General features: G+C 38.6%; 1 protein-coding gene across 5 annotated transcripts in view; it reads left to right on the top strand.

Moving 5' to 3' along the window:
* sptan1 (spectrin alpha, non-erythrocytic 1) overlaps positions 1-16,181 on the top strand; it is a 70,442-nt gene that overhangs the window by 5,974 nt on the left and 48,287 nt on the right. For all 5 annotated transcript variants that reach the window (XM_062031496.1, XM_062031495.1, XM_062031492.1 and 2 more), the window contains exons 2-14: positions 6,880-7,122; positions 9,741-9,866; positions 10,192-10,332; positions 12,751-13,031; positions 13,140-13,284; positions 13,371-13,525; positions 13,821-13,956; positions 14,045-14,146; positions 14,355-14,492; positions 15,320-15,430; positions 15,515-15,592; positions 15,677-15,832; positions 15,968-16,172. In XM_062031496.1, the coding sequence (XP_061887480.1) occupies positions 6,886-7,122; positions 9,741-9,866; positions 10,192-10,332; positions 12,751-13,031; positions 13,140-13,284; positions 13,371-13,525; positions 13,821-13,956; positions 14,045-14,146; positions 14,355-14,492; positions 15,320-15,430; positions 15,515-15,592; positions 15,677-15,832; positions 15,968-16,172 (2,011 nt within the window). In that variant the 5' untranslated portion in view covers positions 6,880-6,885. The remainder of the gene's footprint in view (positions 1-6,879; positions 7,123-9,740; positions 9,867-10,191; positions 10,333-12,750; positions 13,032-13,139; positions 13,285-13,370; positions 13,526-13,820; positions 13,957-14,044; positions 14,147-14,354; positions 14,493-15,319; positions 15,431-15,514; positions 15,593-15,676; positions 15,833-15,967; positions 16,173-16,181) is intronic.

Genomic DNA, 16,181 nt, shown 5'->3' with positions numbered 1-16,181 from the left:
GCGGCGCTGTTCAGGTGATCAAAGTGCGTCTTTTTTCGGCGGCCTAGTTTCCGGTGCATCACTAGTCAAAAGTGCCCAAATAATTACCTATACATATCCATTTATACTGTCACTACCTTTTGGGTTAATGTGTATCTTAGTGTGTTATGATGTTAATCTTTTTTCATGATCTGTGAACACATTGTTTTGGCAGAGAATAAGGAAGTCTTGTGTGTCTAGGAGTGAAATACATGCTACAATTGGGCCCATTTTTGCACAAGATTCAATGTTTATCAATCAATGTTTATTTATATAGCCCTAAATCACAAGTGTCTCAAAGGGCTGCACAAGCCACAACGACGTCCTCGGTTTAGATCCCACATAAGGGCAAGGAAAAACTCACAACCCAGTGGGATGTCAATGAAAATGACTATGAGAAACCTTGGAGAGGACCCTATTAAATACGTGTTCGTGTCTAGCAGGACCGATAATCAGCATTTCCGTTTTCTTGGCGTTGAGTTGCAAAAAGGGCGCGGACATCTATTGTTTAATTTCATTAAGACACGCCTGCGCTCGCCTTGGCGTTAAAAGTTAAAAAGAACGTCGGACTTTGCGCGTTTTCTTCCAGACGCTATAATAAAATATATTACTTAAATTTGTCTTCACATTAACACATTTTTTTAAGGTGTGGCAGCTAATATGTTGCCGTGGAACACCGCCACAATCAAATACACCAAGGGGCAACCCTGCTTTAGCAGATAATAGTTGTAGCTTTTGTTTAGTTATTGTGGACTATTGTTTTGCTCAAAAATGTGTGTAATAAAATAATAGGGAACTAACTTAGATATCATGTTGATATTGATAAACTGTCATAGCACTCACCATAAATAGGTTTAAACAATTGCAGTTAATACATGTGATTGGTATTGGTATCGGCTGATCTCAATCATGGGGATGATCGGAATCGATAAAACCCTGATTAGAGCATCCCTAATATTCACAGCCTTTGTCAGGAAGCTGAAAATATTGTTCAAATGTGCACAAAAAATGAGATTATTTTCCTTAGGCAAAAAGGTCTAAAATTGTAAAAAAAAAAAAAAAAAAAAAAAATCTTTCAGCGGGATGCAGGCAGCATGCTTGTTTGAAACGATAGTAGTGTAGCTTGCATGAGATAGATAGATAGATAATACTTTATTGATGAGGAAGCCCTCATCAACTCTTACTCTTCCCTTGCATTTCGATGTTGCTCCTAAAAGTACATTAGTATCTCCTCGCATGCAAACCTTTAGATAACGCTTAACTGCTTCTCACGTAAACAGTATCAGCTTCTCCGGCCTGACAGGCAGGGGCCATTTTAGGGTGTGTGGATCTGTATTTTCTTTCTCCTTAATGTGGCCTACAGTCTGGTTTTTATAGACCCACGACTATTACCGTAATTTCCGGACTATAAGCCGCTACTTTTTCCCCTCGTTCTGGTCCCTGCGGCTTATACAAGGGTGCGGCTTATTTACGGCCTGTTCTTCTCCGACACCGACGAAGAGGATTTCGGTGGTTTTAGTACGCAGGAGGAAGACGATGACACAATGATTAAAGACTGACTTTTCATATACCGGTAGGCTGGTTATTTTGATAACGTACAGACGAGCACTTTGTATTACTTTGCAACGTTGTATTATTTGTACTCTGCACGAATGCTGTTCGCAGTGTCAAAGATGTGAACGTTTGATTGAATGATTGAAAAATGTATTGTTAATAAATGGGACGCTTTGCGTTCCCAAACAGTCATCTCTGTCCCGACAATCCCCTCCGTGGTAGCAGGAACCCCTATATACTACGGTAATTACACATCAAAACCCTGCGGCTTATAGTTGGGTGCGGCTTATATATGGAGCAATCTGTATTTTCCCCTAAATTTAGCTGGTGCGGCTTATAGTCAGGTGCGGCTTATAGTCCGGAAATTACGGTACTTCACTGCTTTGGTGAAAGATTCTCATTTAACCAGCACAACTTCTGAGTAGGCTTGGGCCGATAAGACATTTTGCTGGACGATCAAATTATTGCCGTAAGCATTATTTTGACACCTAATTAAGCACTACTGTACCGTATTTTTCGGACCATAGGGCGCACCGGATTAAAAGGCGCACTTCCGATGAGCGGGTCTATTGAGGTATTTTTTCATACAAAAGGCGCACCGGATTATAAGGCGCAATAAGGGGTCATATGATTTTTTTCTAAATTTAAAACACTATGTTGTGGTCTACATAACATGTGATGGTGGTTCTTTGGTGAAAGTGTTGCATAAATTATAAAGTTAAAGTACCAATGATTGTCACACACACACTAGGTGTGGTGAGGTTATCCTCTGCATTTGACCCATCACCCTCACCCCCTGGGAGGTGAGGAGAGCAATGAGCAGCAGCGGTGGCCGCGCCCGGGAATCATTTTTGGTGATTTAACCCCCAATTCCAACCCTTGATGCTGAGTGCCAAGCAGGGAGGTAATGGGTCCCATTTTTATAGTCTTTGGTATGACTCAGCCGGGGTTTGGGGCGGACACTCAAACCATGTTTTACAGACCATTTTCAAGTAGCTTTCTGAGTGTCCCTTCAGGATGCAGTACTTTGTAGGCGGTCTTACCTACGTGGCTCACCTTCGACAGCGTCTTCTTTGTTGTAGCGGTGTAGCGTGCAAGGACGGGAGTGGAAGAAGTGTCAAAAGATGGAGCTGGCTGTCTAAATGTCATTCAGACTTTACTTAAATCAATAACAGAGCAGCATCTTCTCATCCATGGCTCACTAGTGCAACATCAACACCGGAAATGTGTCCCGTGAAAAACCGTCCGACCGTAACCCTCTAATAACTAAAGTTCCGTAAGGTGAATTATGTTAACCCACTATTGTTTTAGCGCTTTGATAGCTAGTCTACTGACAGATATAAGTAAGAACTTTACACTACTTTATATTAGAAATGGCAACAGCGGAAGATGAATGCCACATAAGAAGGTAGAGAAACAGAAGCTTAAGACTACGGTGTCGGCATAGACTACAATTGCGGACTCGTGCACATTTTCAGGACGTATGCAGATCCCAAATACACATCAGCAGGTACCAGAAGGTAAGAAAAGTTGGTTTTGCATAATATGGCGAAATAATATGTCTGCTAATAGGTGCCATTTTGCGGTCCTTATACACGCACCATAATAATACTCGTATGTTTAATGCGCCGACAATCCATCAAGCGGTGCGGCTTCATAGCTTGCCGAAGTCGTACTAAAAACATTTTGACAGATTTTTGAGCGCCGTGTGTAATGTTCTATATTCTCAATGGAACATTTAAAGTTTTGGTGTTGTTTACTGCCATCATATTGCAGTCTACACGTATCTCTTATGTATGACTGTCATCTACTGGTCACACTTATCATTACACCATGTACCAAATAAAATTGCTTCAAGGTCAGTAAGCACAACCAGAATTATGTTGTACATTAGGCGCACTGTTGATTTTTTTGAGAAAATGAAAGAAGTTTGAGGGTGCCTTATAGTCCGAAAAATGCGGAAATCATAACATATGATGATAATGATAAAAATGCAATAAACTTCTATTAATAATAAACTTGTTAGTATTTTTTACCATTTTAAAAAATGACTTTTAATTATCTTGAATAATTAAGATAAAACTTAACTAAAAGTGCAGTTTTTTACACAGTTAAAAAAATTGGTTCGGGTGGTTTGTTTTGTTGTTTATTTTGCTGCTGTCACTTTCCAACAAATTCGGCATACTGGATTGTTCGTCCGTGTTGGTGGGCTCATCTTTCTTATTCGATCTGAAGACAAAATTCCCACAGTGGGACATTTGGCTTTGCAATCATCTCTTTTACTTTTAATTTTTGTTATTTGGCTGTGCTGCTCACTAACGACTACCGGGGCTGTGTCTGCGCGTATGTGCAAGCAGCGCCACAACCTCCCACTGAGACAAAGATTATTGATGAATGCACTGTGTTCTTTGTAATATGTGCTTTTTCTGCACAGTCTTGTTTTTTGATTTGTTTGCATTTTATGAGTTTACTTTGCAATTGCATATTTATTTCTAATTGGTCCTTTTAACTTTCTTAAGTTTTATTATTATTATTTAGAAGTTAAAGCCTTGTTCGATTACTGTTTTTAAAAAAATTGAATGTTCAAATAAAATGTTTTACCTAACATAATGAATAATCGTGATTTCTATACTGATTAAAATAATGGGGAATTTAATTTTGGCCATAATCATGCAGCCACAATGTTGGAAGAAAAATACATTGGATTTATAGTCATAACTGTGTATCTACAGATGTTTTTTTTGTACAGTAGTCAATATTCAAGTAGTATGAAATGGTAATACAGTATTCATTTAAATGAAAGCCACTGACTTTATTGAGCATCTTTGACTGCAAGGAATGTGAAGGCTTTGTTGGTTTTTTATCTGCTGACTAACAAGTTGCACTGTTCACGCTCATCCATTCTTCCGCCTTGCTTTTGTCTTTCAAATTGCAAAGCCAGTCACATATTAAAGGTCAGCTGTCGATGGAATGTGCTGAACTTGCTTTACAATCTGATGATAAAGGTGTGGCGCGGCAATGGCTCAGGAGGTAGAGCGCGTTGTCCTATCTTGTATCACCCACAGTGGTGTACACATGTGGCGTTTAAAAAAGAAGCCACATGGCACTTTATAATAACGACACATGCTTCCCACCAACACTTTTTGAAGTGAATGAATGATGGGTTCAGTGTAAAGAGCTTTGGGTATGTAGAAAAGTTATACTGTATGTGATTCCAACCAAGGCAACTATTTTGTAATGACCATTTTAAACATAAGCCCATTACCATCAAACTTTTATTTATTTTCCTGGGTAAAATAATTCCTGGCTATGTCCGTTTCCCATCGTACTTCAATATTATGGAAAATGTAAGTCAAACAGGCTGATACACTGGAGAGTATAATTACATACTATGTTTTTGTACCCTGAAAACTATATTCGGACCAATTTTTGTCTACAAAAGTGCAAATAAGTCAAATAGACAGAAACATACAAAACCAGAAAAATACAAGTGTGATATGATAGCATGAATTTTTCACGTTTCCAGACTTCTCCAATCCTTTTCGTGACTTTTCTTTAGTAAAAATGACTAGCAACAAATAAAGCATCCTTTTTCTGGTGTTATTGGAGACTGTCCCTCGATGTCCTCGATGAACAGCTAGAGCTGCAGCGAGTCTACCGTCACACTTGCTTCACGCTACTACGAGCCTTCTCTCCAAAGACGCCAACGTTCTCTTAATATTTGCACATTGGACATTTTGTAGATCACTGTCCGCGAGTATATCTCGGATATATTAAAGTACATCCACATCGCAGTCATGCTGCCTCCACTCCAGAAAATCCCATGCGTATTGTGTACATTTTAGTCTTTTTTCCGCAGCTGAATTTTCAATGCATCACTAGTCAATAGTGCGCAAATAACAGGTGATATATACAGTACAGGCCAAAAGTTGGGACACACCTTCTCATTTCAATGCGTTTTCTTTATTTATCATGTCTATTTACATTGTAGATTGTCACTGAAGGCATCAGAACTATGACACATGTGAAGTGAAAACCATTTCAGGTGACTACCTCTTGAAGCTCATCGAGAGAATGCCCAGAGTGTGCAAAACAGTAATCAGAGCAAAGGGTGGCTATTTTTAAGAAACTAGAATTTAAAACAAGTTTTCAGTTATTTTACCTTTTTTTGTTAAGTACATAACTCCACTTGTTGATGCCTTCAGTGACAATCTACAATGTAAATAGTCATGAAAATAAAGAAAACGCATTGAATCAGAAGGTGTGTCCAAACTTTTGGCCTGTACTGTATATCCATTTAACAACCTGCTGGTGTTATTGTTCATGTTTGTGTGTTATTTATGTTTATTGTTTCCATGGTTGTGAACACACCGTGCCTTAAAAAGAATTGTCGGATAATGAGAAAGTGTTGTGTGTCCTGACAGCACACAAGCGCGTAGACAGACGTGTGCACGGGAAGGAATACGTGTTAGAATTGGGCCTGTTGCTAGCATAAGATTGGAAATATAAGTTAAAAAGAGTTTCATACTTTGTGTGACTTCTTCTGGAGGCTACAATGCATCATATTATTTAATTTATTTTCATGTAGAAAACCCCCCACCACCACCACCTTTTTAAGTAAGGTGTGGCGGGTCGGCACTGTTAATTACAATAAGGGGAAACCCTGTCTTGTATGTATATGTTTGTATCTTGTATTAAATATAATCTCACATTCAAGTTAATTTACACTAACTACCATGTATTAAGTGTTGTACTACCAAGTCACTTCTATAGGTGGAGAGAGGTTTTATTTAGAAGAGCAATAAGTGTATAGTCGCTGCTCTACATCAAGTACTGTAGTTTGACATCACCTCTAAATATGTATTATATGTAGTAAAACGTAACACTCGACCTGTACTCACACTAGTATGGTTTATAGAGTTAATTGTATTTCTTTTTTTGGGGGCTTTTGTGTCTGCCCCAAAGATTGTTTATAACAGTATATACAGGTCAACAATAGAATGCTTCCCAATATGGACCAGTCAAACAAATGTAAGAATATTTACTTTATTTAGGTTATTTTTCATTCCATACTTTTCCCCAGTAAAACAACAACAATTGCAACAGTTAGATGACTCTTCGGTTTAACAGAATCCAGAAGAAAATCCCATGGATGGATAGACACTGTCGATACACAATGACTTTGTTTCCATTTGAGAAATTATTACATGTCCAGCAGACAATTTTGTCATCCTCATAGATTAAGATTTTTTATTCTGTGTACAATAATATGTTTTGTTTACTAATATGTATGGTATTTTTTTTTAGAAGAAAATGGAGACTGCAGGAGTTAAAGTTCTGGAGACTGCCGAAGACATCCAGGAGCGCCGGCAGCAGGTCCTGGACCGCTACAGGCGCTTCAAGGACCTGTCCATTATGCGGCGTCAGAAGCTGGAAGACTCTTACCGCTTCCAGTTCTTCCGCCGCGATGCAGATGAGCTGGAGAAGTGGATCCAGGAGAAGTTGCAAATTGCCTCTGATGAGAACTACAAGGACCCGTCGAACCTGCAGGTATTTCTGGCCTATTATTTATTATTAGTTATGCTCAGCACAATGTAAAGGTATTCCAACAACTTACATTTGTGTAACCTTTGGAGAGGCATGTTTTAAAGCAGCAGCACTTCCGTATTTAAAGAGTAATCTTTATTGATAGTTCTGAAGCCCATGTACCTCCATATTGCGCCTTACGCACCCTCTTTAAAAACCAGTAGGATTGCCGTTTTTTGCCATTTCTTCCTTTTAAAACTGTTTCTTCTTGTATGCGCTCTCGGCTCTGTGTGCTGACACACTTAACATCATGCGCCTCGTATCTTTACGTCACCGCTGCACGGCAGCATGTGTATGAAAAAAAAGTACCGGTATTTTTTCAAAAACAGTATCGTATTGTTTTTAATTCATTAGCACCGTGGTACTTTTTTAATACCGGAATACCATACAACCCTATTGGGGACTAAATTACACTCTAGTCCTTACACTGAACACATTAAGGACATAAAGTACTGAAATGAAAAGATCATATACAAGAATGAATTGACGGTGTAGGAAAAAAAAGAGAAAAATTACTACCTTTTATCTTTTTCATAATCTCTGCCGACACACCAGGCAACTTAATTGCTGTTTTATCATTCCCTCCACCAGCTTCACCTTAAAGGTGCCATATGTAATAATTTAATGTCAAGTCATCATTAAATGGCCCTGATATTTCAAAAGGCATTAATAAATCATGTTATTTTCGAATACCTTTATAACTGATAACGGTAGTTCAGCCGGGTTATTCTCATTTCAAATTTGATTTACAGCCTCGAAATATTGTTGTTTTAATTTCAATGCCCCGCCCTCCACCGTTTGACCAATTAAGAAGTCTGTGAGTGTGTCACATCCATGTAGCCAGTTAGGCACCGCCCTATTCTTCGAACTACTGCCACTGGTAAAGTTACAAAACATCTCAGACCTTAATAGCTCTAAAAGGTGTCGTTCCGATTCTCAACTTATTCATGACAAAGCCAGGAACAAAACGAGGATATGTATTGTAGACGATTGAAGGCGGAGAAGATGTTTTCATCTGACGCCAAACTTGCTAATTTCCTCCTTGATAGGTAAGACTGGCATTTACGTTTTCTTATTACTAGTAATAAATGGAAATGGACAGTTCGTATGTAAACTATATTGTCCAATACAGTCTATGATCTTGTCTAACAAAGCTAGTATGTTCGTGCAACGAATGCTTGGCATGCTAGCCCGGTCAAATACACATCAACATATAGGCTAACGGGGGAAATATATGCCCGTGAGCCTGTATGTCGATGTGTCATCCAACTAACAGGGAGAAGTGAATTTTCAACAAATTAAAACCTATGTGGATATGGATAGTGTCAGCGCCTATTTTGTTCTCAATATGCTGATACGCTGAGGAAATGTGTTCCAACATTAGCACGGCTAATTGGGGTTTCTGGTACTGTATGTGCATTAAATACATGGGGTGGTATTTGCTTGGCACAAAATAATGCATTACATGTAATGATTTTCTACTTTGTGTATTGACATGGTAGTAGGCCATATGATTTATGCGTAACATGGTTTTTGCGTAATGTGGGTGAGCTCATAGAATCGCACTCTGCACTGAAAGATGGTGATGTGCATACATGGAAGAGAATGCAGTGCGTCAGATTGGATGCAACATGGAGTTATTCTGAATGAAATGTGGCGGTTATTTTACTTTTAGCCTTGACTTGTCATCAAAGTAGGCCTGTGCGATATATAGGTATATATATAATTATTTCGATGGTGGTCCGTGCGGTCAAACTAGACATTTAGCAGGTTAATGCCAACAATATGTCCCGATTCCCGACGAAAATATTGCTGCGTAACTTTACAAATACATTTGGCTAATCGACATCAGTAAAATGTGGCATAATTACTTTGTAAACCATCTTGCAAGAAGCATAAACAAGAGAAACCTACAGCATAGGACTCGTCGATTGCCATTTGAAGGTCCTTGGAGTAGGATTCGGATTCGGCTGCGTATCTGGCAACCTCAGTCATGGAGAGTGGGAAGGGACTACATAATTTTGACCGTATTGCAGTACCATTTCTGGCCACATTACTACATATGGCTCTTTAAACCTTAGTTATGCAATGCATTTAAAATAATTCATGGCATTGCCACCAGACTAGTGTGCCTCATGCTTGGGAGACATCATGAAGTACAAAAAGTGAGTTAATAAGCGATTTTTATTCTTCCGAGTGTACTTTAGCAAAAGGGCAAAGGCTTTATAACTGCGCTATGCCATTGAATTTCTTTTGCCACGCTCTGATACTAATTCTGGAGCAAAACTTGTGTTTAATAGCCAAAAATGAAGTTTTTATTTAATTTATGGAACTGCGTTTGTAACTACGAAACCTCATAACACAGAACTTCATAAACCAAGGACACACTGGCGTGCATCACTTGTATTGAGCTGGTTTGTTCTATTCATTTTAAATAGGCTTTACTTTTGAAAAACACTTAATAGGACAGTCAATTTAAGCTCTGCCCAATAGTTGATTAGAAGCAATTATATTTACAAATCATTCCGTTAAATATTTCCACATCACATTTATATCCATGTCATTAACAATTTGTTTTTCAGGGTAAGCTGCAGAAACATCAGGCTTTTGAGGCTGAAGTTCAGGCCAATGCCGGGGCCATCATCAAGCTGAACGACACTGGAAGTCTGATGATCACAGAAGGCCATTTTGCTTCTGAGACCATTCGAGTAAGACATGATTTATTTATTAGTGTAAGATAGTCTACTATGCACTGTGCCCATGAACGGACAGAACATTTTTATTTTGACACAAACGTCTTACCCAGTCCTACACGCCCTACCGGACTCAACAGAGACCGATAGTTTCAAGTGTTGATACAGCTGAGTATCTTCTGGTAGGTGTGGTTGGTGTGGATAATCTTTTTTGGATGCTGTGGAACTGGAATCTTTGACACATTTTTTTGCTTCTAAATTAGTAGTAAATTCTATTCAAATAAACACAAAATTCATTTGAGTTTGGTAACCTATTTTCATCATCCTTTTCTCGGACTAGAACCGCCTGGAGGAGCTTCGCCGTCTTTGGGAGCTCCTGCTGCTCAGGACAAAAGAGAAGGGGATGCATCTCCTACATGCACAAAAACTAGTCCAGTACATTCGGGAGTGTGAAGATGCCCTGGGCTGGATCAGTGATAAGGTATGCAGTATCAGTGTTTTACTTTATATAGGTGCTTGATTCTGCACACCCTGAAATCTACACACTGAGATATTGGTGTATTGTAATTTGGTGTTCCCTCTCAACGAGTGCTTCAATGTCAACAAAATGTCATATCACGGTTATCGTAACCAAAATGATTACGGTTAACATTATCGTAGTATGCTGAATGTGTTTAAAAAGCACTTAACACACACTGAAATCTCTTGATCAAGTTTTTTTAAATAACTAAAATAACACGCTGTTAAAAACCCCTCTATTTTGCATTATTTGTGTTTATTATGCTTCACCAATAGTGTTTTAGTCTTAGCATTGTATCCGTTTTAATGGCTAAGCTTTTATTGTTTTGAATATTGGTTTTGTATTGTAGCACTTTATGATGTATTTAAATGAAAAGTGCATAACAAATACAATCTCTTATTATTATTCATTATTTATTAATTCTGTCGGTCGTTGTGTCGTCCTACTCTTTTCAGCGGTTTCTTGAAAGCACCGTAAAAACACTTCCGTCTCGTATTCCTCTGACTATAAAACAATCACACTGCTTGTAGAGTCAATGTGTAGGGTCAATGTGCACAATTTAATATCTTTCTCGCTCAGACAGCAATCTGTTTATATACAGCAGGGGTCACCAACCTTTTTGAAACCAAGAGCTACTTCTTGGGTACTGATTAATGCGAAGGGCTACCAGTTTGATACACACTTAAATAAATTGCCAGAAATAGCCAATTTGCTCAATTTACCTTTAACTCTATGTTATTATTAATAATTAATGATATTTACACTTAATTGAACGGTTTAAAAGAGGACAAAACACGAAAAAAATGACAATTACATTTTGAAGCATAGTTTATCTTCAATTTCGACTCTTTAAAATTCAAAATTCAACCGAAAAAAAGAAGAGGAAAAACTAGCTAATTCGAATCTTCTTGAAAAAAATTTAAAAAATAATTTATGGAACATCATTAGTAATTTTTCCTGATTAAGATTAATTTTAGAATTTTGATGACATGTTTTAAATAGGTTAAAATCCAATCTGCACTTTGTTAGAATATATAACAAATTGGACCAAGCTATATTTCTAACAAAGACAAATCATTATTTCTTCTAGATTTTCCAGAACAAAAATTTTAAAAGAAATTCAAAAGACTTTGAAATAAGATTTAAATTTGATTTTACAGATTTTCTAGATTTGTTTTTATAGTTTTATATAAACTATAAAAACTTGAAACAGAATAATTTTTTCGAATTTTAATCATAATAAGTTTGAAGTAATATTTCACAAATATTCTTTGTCGAAAAAACAGAAGCTAAAATGAAGAATTAAATTAAAATGTATTTATTATTCTTTACAATAAAATAAATAAATTTACTTGAACATCGATTTAAATTGTCAGGAAAGAAGAGGAAGGAATTTAAAAGGTAAAAAGGTATGTGTGTTTAAAAATCCTAAAATCATTTTTAAGGTTGTATTTGTTCTCTAAAATTGTCTTTCTGAAAGTTATAAGAAGCAAAGTAAAAAAATTAATGAATTTATTTAAACAAGTGAAGACCAAGTCTTTAAAATATTTTCTTGGATTTTCAAATTCTATTTGAGTTTTGTCTCTCTTAGAATTAAAAATGTCGGGCAAAGCGAGACCAGCTTGCTAGTAAATAAATACAATTTAAAAAATAGAGGCAGCTCACTGGTAAATGCTGCTATTTGAGCTATTTTTAGAACAGGCCAGCGGGCTACTCATCTGGTCCTTACGGGCTACCTGGTGCCCGCGGGCACCGCGTTGGTGACCCCTGATATACAGTAAGTTTATATTAGGGTATGTCATTGCGAAATGGGGAATGATGGCAGGGTCTCTTGTTTTCATGTTAGCATTTAAGCTAGCAAGCTGGCACCAGTCAGTCCATTAGTTTATCCAAGTGTAGTTGTCAATCACGGGTTTTCGATAATTTAAAACGGCTATCTCAACTGTCTGGTGGTTATCATTAATACAGTTTATGGTTACATCCCTAGCTGCAACTTACCACTACTTTAAAACCATTATAGACTAGTCATTGCCCTTATGTGGGTTCATATCGGGGTTGTCATTGCGGTTTGTGAAGCCCTTTGAGTGACTTGTGAGTAAGGGCTATATAAATAGTTATTTATTGTCGATGGGTAACTACCATTGCTCTTATTTAGCCCTCAGTAATTAAATGTAATCAAGTTTATTGGCATGACAAATGACACAATCCTTCATTCCAAATTTAACCTTTTTATGTAGAGATTTTTCAACATTGCTAGCTGAGAATGTGCTCTTGGCAGGAAAAGTCAACAGAATTTGCATTCACTTTTAAAATTAACTTTGACGGATCTGTTGGTAATGTAAGGTTTTTTTGTATGCTTTAAACATGTTTACTCCACAGGAGGCCATAGCAACATCTGAGGAGCTGGGTCAAGACCTTGAGCATGTGGAGCTTCTGCAGAAGAAGTTTGAGGAGTTCCAGACAGACCTGGCAGCACACGAGGAGCGAGTGAATGAAGTGAACCAGCTGGCGGCCAAACTGAAACAAGAGGACCATCCTGAGGTGGAACTCATCGTTTGCAAGCAGGATGAGGTCAATGCTGCCTGGCAGCGCCTGAAGGGTCTGGCCCAGCAGAGACAAGGCAAGCTGTTTGGAGCTGCTGAGGTCCAGCGATTCAATAGGTAAGCAGTAGGGAAAACATATCCATCAATATATCTTTCCATGGTCATTCTTCAAGCCTCTGTTTATCATCAGTGATCTTATTGGGGTGTTGTGTATTTTACCAATAGGGATGTTGATGAGACCATCAGTTGGATTAAGGAGAAGGAGCAGCTGATGGGTTCTGATGACTTTGGACGTGATCTGGCCAGTGTGCAGGCACTTATCCGTAAACATGAGGGTCTGGAGAGAGACTTGGCGGCTCTGGAAGATAAGGCAAGGCTTTGTATCTGAAATATTTGACATTAGATTAGGTCAGAGAAGTTACTTCTGTAACAATTTTGCTTTTGTCCATCCATCAGGTCAACACACTAGGCGGTGATGCAGAGCATTTGCAGCAAACACATCCCCAAAATGCTTCGCAGATCCACCTCAAGAAAGATGAACTTGTGACAAATTGGGAGCGGATTCGCAGTCTGGCTGCTGAGCGCCATGCACGCCTGAATGATGCTTATCGGTAAAATACCAGGACATGGCTGTATGGTTGAATGCCAAGTGATCCTTTCACACTAATCCATGTTGTTTCAGCGTTTTTGGGTTAAAAATGCCACTACTCATTTAAACCACACATAATAGCAGCCGATCCCAACACAATCAATATTCTGCCAAAACATGAAAGGCAAACCATGCACCTAACTCATTGATGTGGCAAGGATGATTTGATGTAGAAGAAGTTCCTCAGCTCAGCTGTTATATGTACATAAGAGAGACTTGTTTATGTACATAAGAGAGACTTGTTTCTTGATCTCCAGGCTGCAGCGTTTTACTGCAGACTTCAGGGATCTGACAAGCTGGGTAACAGAGATGAAGGCCCTCATTAATGCAGATGAACTTGCTAATGACGTAGCTGGAGCTGAGGCTCTGCTGGACCGCCATCAGGAGCATAAAGTAAAGTCCCTTGTAACACATGTGCTTGTTCACATGTTAACTTTGGACGATGACATTGAAAGTGTGACGATTTGTGTACATTGCGCAGGGAGAGATTGATGCCCATGAGGATAGCTTCAGAGCCACTGATGAGGCTGGCCAGGCTTTGCTCAGTACAGCACATTACGCTTCTGAGGAAGTCAAGGAAAAGGTAAGACTTTCTCAACACACAAGTTGAGCTCTGGTAAATTACAACATAACGACACGTTTCTTTTTCAAGTCTTGTATTTTGATAGAACTTTTCAAGGTTTTTTTTACAAAAATTCTGGTTGAACTTCAAATTGTTAAATTTTAGGCACAGTCTGCATCCCTAATTCTGTTGTTGGCCATGTTCCCCAAATCAATCTTATCGTGTGCAGCTGGGCGTCCTTACTGAAGAGAAGGAGTCTCTGTTAGAGTTGTGGGAACTTCGCAGGCAGCAGTATGAGCAGTGCATGGACCTCCAGCTCTTCTACAGGGACACTGAGCAAGTGGACAACTGGATGAGCAAACAAGAGGTAACCTGACTATCCAAACTGATAATCCTTTCAAGTGTTTTATCTTGTCACATGGGGTCATTTCTACAATATTGTCTCTTGAAAAGATTATTTATAATATCATATATAATAAGGTTTAATAATAAAATGGTTGCTGAAATCTGAGTGGTGTTCTCACTTTGGACAAGGTGAGATTCTGTCTGTTAGATGTAACTTTGAATTGGAACAAACAATTAATTTTCAGCTATACTTAAGTTATTATTTACCTAGGCTTGAGTCAACCTTGGATAATAATACAATGAAGGTAGTTATGACAAATCTTGGTAACTTGGTTGAAGTAATTACTTATTTTTTTCCATATAGTGCAGAGCAGGATACCTAGTTAATGTTATTTACATGACGTGTCATTTAACATGGTTTACAATTCATCACCTGTTCTCTGTATCGCGACTTAAGGAGCTTTATCCTAATAAATCTGTAAATGTAACTGAGAAAAAGTGACTACGCTTCACGCGTGCGCGTATATTTGCCTAATGAGGATCTAAATAAACGGACAAACTTTGAGAGGCAATGGGGTCTTTTCTATGAGAATTGGGTCCGTTTATGTTGACGTGTGTAGTGTTGTTAACTTAAATCATCATCACTGAGCAGCGTGACAGGAATAGGCTCACACCCCTTTAAAGAAGGGGCAGTTGCACAGCATTGAAACCTGTACTCACTGCCTTCCTGTTCACTGCAAAGCAAGCTTCAAAACAAAAGCATGACATTTTGTGTCGACAAAAACAGGTTGCACTGTATTTAGAACTGCACTGTCAATGTATGCCTGACGGTATGTCGTCTCTTTTCAGGCTTTTCTTTTGAATGAAGATCTGGGTGATTCCCTGGATAGTGTGGAGGCACTGCTGAAGAAGCATGAAGACTTTGAAAAGTCACTGAGTGCTCAAGAAGAGAAGATCACTGTAATTGAATTTCATTGTTTACTGGAAATTTATCAATAGCATTCCAGGATGCACGTTAACAAATTTTTCTCTCTACATCCTCAGGCTTTAGATGAATTTGCAACTAAACTCATCCAGAACAAGCATTATGCCAAAGAGGATGTGGCTACCCGCAGAGACGCTGTAAGAGAGAAGTGTCATCTTGCTCATTTAATCTCCCCTTTGCCTCGACTACAAGGTTTTTCTAAATTAATTTTATATTTTTAGCTTCTCAGTCGTCGCAATGCCCTACATGAGCGTGCTCAGTCTCGACGCTCGGCCTTGGAGGATTCTTTCCACCTTCAGCAGTTCTTCAGAGACTCTGATGAGCTCAAGAGCTGGATCAATGAGAAGATGAAGACTGCCAGTGATGAAGCATATAAGGTCATTAACAATGAGCTGTGTAGTGCAAAGATGTTTTTGATTTTGTGTTGTGCTCTTGTGGATGCCTGAGGGGTATTGAACTTGTCTTGCTGAATGTTCTGGCCTGTGACCTCCGACTTGATCATTTGACTACAGGATCCTTCCAACTTGCAAGGAAAGGTGCAGAAACACCAAGCTTTTGAAGCAGAGTTGTCAGCTAATCAAAGCCGCATTGATGCTCTGCAAAAGTCTGGCCAAGAGTTGCTTGATCGAAAACATTACGCCTCCTCAGAGGTGGCCTGTCGTATGGAAGAGGTCAGCTCCCAGTGGAAAAAACTTCTGGAAGCCACTGAGCTGAAAGGTGCTGCTT

This window comes from Entelurus aequoreus, linkage group LG21 (assembly GCF_033978785.1).
Source record: "Entelurus aequoreus isolate RoL-2023_Sb linkage group LG21, RoL_Eaeq_v1.1, whole genome shotgun sequence".
NCBI lineage: Eukaryota > Metazoa > Chordata > Actinopteri > Syngnathiformes > Syngnathidae > Entelurus > Entelurus aequoreus.
Note: the sequence above shows the minus strand (reverse complement) of the source record. Positions and strands in the feature narration are given on the sequence as shown.